We start from the raw sequence: 5,967 nt of genomic DNA on the forward strand, positions 1-5,967 counted from the left end.
GCCCCGAGGCCTGGGAGCGACCTCTCGGCCTCGCAGCTTTCGCGCTTCCGCCGCTGCCGCCACCTGAAGTTTCTTAAACTGTATTTTTTGGATTGTTTCCATCGAATTAAAAATGTGGGCCGGGGCTGGGGGAAGAGAATGACTGTCCGAACTCGGGGCCGCGGAGCGGGTGGGCTCCCCGCCCCGACGGGGTGAGTGGGCCCGGGACGCTGGCCGGGGACACAGAGGTGACCTGGTGTCCTGCGGTGAATGCCTTCCCTGGACCGGAAGAAATAGGGTCTCACTCGAGAAGGTCTCGTTAATCCAGTTCTTATTTTTTATCTAAAATCACACATCACGTTTTAAAATTAAAAGGGCTGTTCTCTCGCTTTCTACAACGTGGCCACTGGAGCCGCCGGCCTGGGAGAAGTGGTAACTTAAGGAGCCGGAGTTAGCAGGGGTAACGGTGTCCGACGACGCGGGTCTGGGCCCCCGGGCGCACTGCCCTTCCAGAGCAGCACGTGGCTAGGACCCGAGACCACTCCCGACTTCCGGAAGCCGGGTCCCCGCCGCCAGTCGCGTCTGCTGCGGGGTGACCGCGGGGTTCGAAGCCCGGGCAGGGCCGCAGGGCGGAGGCGCGGCCCTTGGGAAACAGCCTCGGGCACCGGCCGCGCTGGAGTTCTTCCTCCTGGGGGACTCAGGGAGGGGAGGGTCGCAGAGTAGGGTCCCCTGCATGGGTCTAAATGTTCTCAAGAGCAAGTTTCAAGATTGCAAATTGCACATGAGAAGGCAAGCGAGGAGCAGGGAAAATACAAACACCACCCGCCAAGAAAGCCGGACTCCCAAAAGTCTGCCGGTCTCCCTGGGCATTTTGGGATGGTGGGGGTGCGGGGAGAGGCAACTTTCACCAACTCTGGGGGCTCCTTTAATGCGGGGACGCTTTCACTTCCATTTTGCATCCCCCTTTTCTGCTTGCTGGTCAGGCCGGCTGGGCCACGCCTATAAAGTGCAGCCCTGAAGGCCTGGGGAGGGTGGCGGGTGGGTGCCTTTGAAAATGTGACGCTTCCCTCCCGGGGTGCTTTCCTCAATGCCAAAATGAACTGACGCGCTTAGAAAACAATACATCGGAGGGGGTCAGGCAGTCCGACTTTCTGTTTGAGTCAACTCTTCGGCGTAAACGGTTTTATTTTTAAATGAAGGGACAAAAAAAAACCACATTTCACTTCCCACGTTTGGTTGGGAAGCCAGACTAAAGAAAATAAAATTTGTGACATTGCAGAGGAACAAACAATGAGTCCCACCCACCACCCCCGCCCCTAGGATCTTTTCCCCTTTTGTTTCAGGCAATACTAAAGAGACAAGAGAGAAGAGGAGTCTGGAGGGGGCAATGCTGGGTCCCTTCTTGAGCTCCGAATACCCTAACATCTTGGAGTGGGTCTAAGAACTGCCCCAGCCGCTCCGGGGGGCCAGCGCGCCTCCCAACGGTGCGGTCGACCTGGGGGAAATCCGGACTCATTGGCTACGGCCCTCCCTCCCGGACACCTCTCGTACTTGCAAATATAAGAAATACACGACACGGGTCAACCTTAAGCAGGGGCTCCTTCTCCTCGGCTCAGGCTTGGAGGCAATAAATGCTAACTTAGATTACGCATGCATTTACTAACTCTTCATTGGAAATCACCTCGCTGAGATCTAGTTCTTTTTAAAATTGCTTTTAATATCAAAACCAAGGCGCATGATTTCCAAACATTTGTACTCAAAAGAAATCAAACGTCCACACTCTTTTTTTAAATGGCTTACAAACGAACTTTTGGCAAACCCACCCCACTTCGAAATGTGATCAGAACTCACGAACGAACTCCGAAGGCAGCCTTTTGAAGCCCTGGTAGGAGTGGGGTGGCCAGCAGGCGCCCGAATATGTTCTATCGATCGGACCGAGGTTAAAATTTAAAGTTCCTGGATCCAGCTTCAGCCGCCAATGTCCGTTCCAGAGTTTTCTGCCTTCAACGTTTCCCAAATGCTGCCACGCAGAACCCGGGAGCTGCCGCCGTGATTGGGAGAGGCCAGGAGGAATGTCATAAAAATGACTAAATTGGACAAGAACGGTTTTTGGATTTTCTCAGTAGCTATTTAAAATTCAGAAGTGTTTAGTGGCAATTTACAACGATCAATGAAAAAAGATGAATTATCGCCAACTTCCCCGATTCCGTGCCCCCTCCCCCACGCTCCCCGCCTCCCCGCCAGGTTCACAACTGGCAGTTCAATGAAAAGTATACACTCCTGGAAAGGACACTTTACACTTACCTACCCCGGCTCAACTCTGATTGGGCTGTTTTCATGGCCACAACTGAAAACTCACACACACACACACACACACACACACACACACAATATTTTTTAAAAAACCCCCAGATCTCAAGTGCTTTCAAAAAGACTGACCTTTAGAAAATCATTGACTTCGATTTACCTGGGGGTGGGTGGGAGTGTAGAAATCCGTTCGCACAAAACAACTCTTGTCCTAATTAAATTCTCTCTCGGTAGCCTCTGGGGGACTCGTCTGTCGGAAGAGATCCTTTTTGTGAACGAAAAAGAGCGAGACATACATCACGGCTGCCGCGGCAGACGAGCCCGAGGCCGCGAGAGTCCTTGCTGACAGATCGGCGCTGATAACCCCGCGACGTTCATTTCCAGTCACTCTGCTCGCTCGGGATCCTATCAGTTTATACGCACTTGTGATAACCATTTGGAGGGAGCGAAGACGGGGTGTGTTCGGAGGGAGGGGAGGGGTGCGGTGGTTTCCCTCTGGATCCTGAGGTGACCTCCCCCAATCCCCTTTCCAAAGGCTAATCAGACTTACCTGAGGTTCTTTCTCCTGGGAAAGCTCAGAGCACACGGGACATCACATTACCTGAAGCTCTTTCTCAGAGCACATAGGGCTTCACAAAGGAGAGGGGCCCCGACCACGCTGGCGTGGAGGTATTTTCAAGTACACCCCCAGTGGCTAACCTTTAACCACAAGACCACCGCGAATTAGACGTTCCCAAAGGCTAGCTGGGGAGTGGACCTTCCCGAACCCCAGGAATGTACTGTGTTTTTGAAGAGCAGGGGAGACCTACAGAGCAGCACACGCGAGCTGGAGCTGTGCCCCCGAGTTTCATTACTCCTAAATCGTTGGGGGGAAGGGGGGACGACCCTCGACGGCCAATGCGATACCCCAGTGTCCCGAGAAGGGATCGGGGAGAGTTTAAGCTCGGTCATAAACAACTTCGCAGCAAAAAGTTCTTGTAACTTTGGGGAGGGAGGATTGGAGAGGGCCCCCTAGCTTTGGGGCGCGCTGACCCAGGAGCTGGCGAATTCTCTGGGCTAGATCGCGGCGCGGGGCTCGGCTGATCCAGCCCCCCCAGCGTCGCAGCTCTCCTTGCCCCCCCACCACGCGTGTGCGTCTCCGAGGGCGAGGGGGTGGGGGTGGGAGGTAGCGCTGCGGCCAGCGGGATCGGGGCGGCTCTCCTGCGGGCCAGGTCAGACGTGCGGCCGCCTCCGCCCCTCCCCTGGCGTCCTCGGGCCCCACGCCCTCTAGGTGGACACCCTGGCACTCCCGGGTCTGCGCTCTGGGACCGGCCCACGCCCGCGGGCTGCGCGGCGCTCATTGTCTGCCCGCAGCGGCGTGCTCCCCTCCCCCCGCGGTCCCCTCCCCACCCTTTGCTTTCTCCTCCCCCCTCGCTCCCTCCTCCTCCTTCTCTCCTCCTCCTCCTCTCCGCCCGGTCTTCACCTCCAGCGCACAGCTGCTAGCAGCGCGCAGTTCCGACCCACAGCCGGGCACCCATCGGCCAGCGCTGTTTGTTTAGGGCTCGGCGAGTCCAATCAGGAGCGCAGGCTGCAGTTTTCCGGCGGAGCGGTAAGAGGCGCCTCCTCTCTCCTTTTTATTCTCCAGCCGCGCCGCCCAGACCCCGGACTTGCGCTCGCCCGCCGGCGCCCTCGGCCTTTCCCTGCGTCCCGAGCTCTCTCCGCCGCCGCGACTCTCCATGCGCAGCGCCCACCCGAGGTTCGGCTCCATCTTCCCTGCCCCGCTTGCCCCGCTCCGCTCCCCGCCAGCCCGCTCCGCCGCACGGGCCGCTGGGGCCTCGGGTTCTCCCGCGCTCTGCCGGCCGCTGTGGGCCCGGAGGCTTCCTCCTTCTCCCGGCGGTCGGTGCCTGCGCCCGGGTTCTCGGGACACCCCGGCCCACCTTCTGGTGTCTTTTCCGCCCCTGGAAGCGCTTATCTGCGCGTAGCCTTATCTCCGAGTTATCTCGGCGCGAAGGGGCGGGAGCCTGGAGTCGGGCGGGCAGGGAAACTTATGTCTCGCTATCTAGCCAGGACTATGTGGGGGCATTCATTTTAGCGTGATGCTCGCCCAGGAGCCCGAGAGCCTTGAGAAAGCACTCCCCGAGGAGGCCAGCCCCGACTGCATGTCTCTTCTCCCTCTCCACCCCCTTTAGGGGCGCCTGTCATTCTTGCCGCTCTCTCCCCTTTGGGGTGGCCTCGCTCCAAGGCGATCTCCTCGCCTGCCGGGCGGGTTCTTCTCCTCGGAGCTCCACGCCACCCCGCTAAGTCCGCCTCCGACACGTTCTGCTCGGTCCGCGGCCGGGGATGGGGCCCGGGTGGGCCCGGCGGGGGGCCTGGCCCGGTGGCCGCGCGCGTGCTGGGGGCCGCACAGGTGGGCGGTGTCTAAGGTGCGCCACACCCGGGGACAGCGGTTTGCGCGTGAGACCCGGGCGCCGGCGGCAGAGCGTGTGCCTGGAAGATCCCGGGCTTCGGGTCTCCGCCCCGGTGCCCCACCTTCCCGGGGCTACACTGCCTTGCTCTCCGGGGCTCCCGTTGGCGCCCGTCGGCGGCGCAGGACGCGGAGCTCGGGAGCAGTCAGTTTGGGAGAAGGCGGAGGTTTCGTTTTGGAAGGCAGGTTGCCTTTCGTGCTCTCGGGGGTTTTAAAGCGGGGAAGCCTCCCTCCGGGGCAGTCCGCGGGCGGGGGGACCCCGCAAGGAGGCGAGCTGAGACCGCGCGGCCACGCACGGAATTTTTAAAAAGTCACTTGGGGCAGAAGGCAAACCTCGGGAGTCTGGCCGTCACCCCTGGGATCTGGCTGGCGCAGAGTAAGGATGCTGCAGAAGGGCGGGCATGGAGGACTAGGGGACCAGAGATGTGCCGGGAGTCAGTTGGGTGGTCGATCCGGTGCTTTCGGGGTCCCGGGGCGGCTGCGCAGGCTCCATTGCCCGCTCCCTCCCCCAGCTCCCGAGTCTTGGGCCCAAACCGGATCTCCGTGGAGTGGTGGCGTCTCCTGAAGCCAGAAACCGGAGTCCGGGCGAGGTTCTCGCGGGCCTGCGCTTTCTGGTAACCCCGCTGTCCTTGTGCTTTCTCTTCCACGTCGCCCCAGGAGCTAGAAGTCACCTAGGAGCGGCGCCGGACCGTGGATGGCAGTGACTGACCGCAGCTGGAGTCTGCCGAAGCGCATCGGGGCCGCCGCCGCCAGCGACTCCGGGGCCTTTCCAGCCCGGGAACCTTCCACGCCGCCTTCCCCCATCTCCTCGTCGTCCTCCAGCTGCTCCAGGGGCGGAGAGCGCGGCCCCGGCCACTGCCGGACGCCGCAGCTCGACACGGAGGCGGCGGCAGGACCCCCGGCCCGCTCGCTGCTGCTCAGCCCCTACGCCTCGCACCCCTTCGGGGCGCCCCACGGACCGTCGGCGCCCGGGGTCGCGGGCCCCGGGAGCGCCCTGTCGAGCTGGGAGGACCTGTTGCTTTTCACTGACCTGGACCAGGCCGCGACCGCCAGCAAGCTGCTGTGGTCCAGTCGCGGCGCCAAACTGAGCCCCTTCGCCCCCGAGCAGTCCGAGGAGATGTACCAGACCCTCGCCGCCCTCTCCGGCCAGGGCCCCGGCGCCTACGACGGCGGCCCCGGCAGCTTCGTGCACTCGGCCGCCGCGGCCAGCTCCCCGGTCTACGTGCCCACCACCCGCG

General features: G+C 61.3%; 1 protein-coding gene and 1 long non-coding RNA gene across 3 annotated transcripts in view; one reads left to right on the forward strand and one right to left on the reverse strand.

Annotated features, from left to right (window-relative positions):
* Window positions 1–1,675: 1,675 nt before the first annotated feature.
* LOC123522394 lies at window positions 1,676–3,344 on the reverse strand. Of its 2 annotated transcripts, XR_006680656.1 has the most exons (3): window positions 2,837–3,344; window positions 2,447–2,691; window positions 1,676–2,066 (listed from the first exon to the last, which is right to left on the reverse strand). It is a non-coding gene; the product is annotated as an uncharacterized LOC123522394 (long non-coding RNA). The 2 variants fall into 2 exon arrangements; XR_006680655.1 differs by lacking the exon at window positions 2,837–3,344 and having other exon boundaries at window positions 2,447–2,826.
* A 413-nt stretch (window positions 3,345–3,757) lies between these two features.
* The window catches only part of GATA6 (GATA binding protein 6), a 31,445-nt gene continuing 29,235 nt past the window's right edge, over window positions 3,758–5,967 (forward strand). Inside the window, exons 1-2 of the mRNA XM_045296309.1 lie at window positions 3,758–3,874; window positions 5,387–5,964. Coding sequence (XP_045152244.1) covers window positions 5,424–5,964 — 541 coding nt within the window. The 5' untranslated portion in view covers window positions 3,758–3,874; window positions 5,387–5,423. The remainder of the gene's footprint in view (window positions 3,875–5,386; window positions 5,965–5,967) is intronic.

Source organism: Echinops telfairi, unplaced genomic scaffold (assembly GCF_000313985.2).
Source record: "Echinops telfairi isolate 266 unplaced genomic scaffold, ASM31398v2 ScPeMD7_7400;HRSCAF=8409, whole genome shotgun sequence".
Lineage (NCBI taxonomy): Eukaryota > Metazoa > Chordata > Mammalia > Afrosoricida > Tenrecidae > Echinops > Echinops telfairi.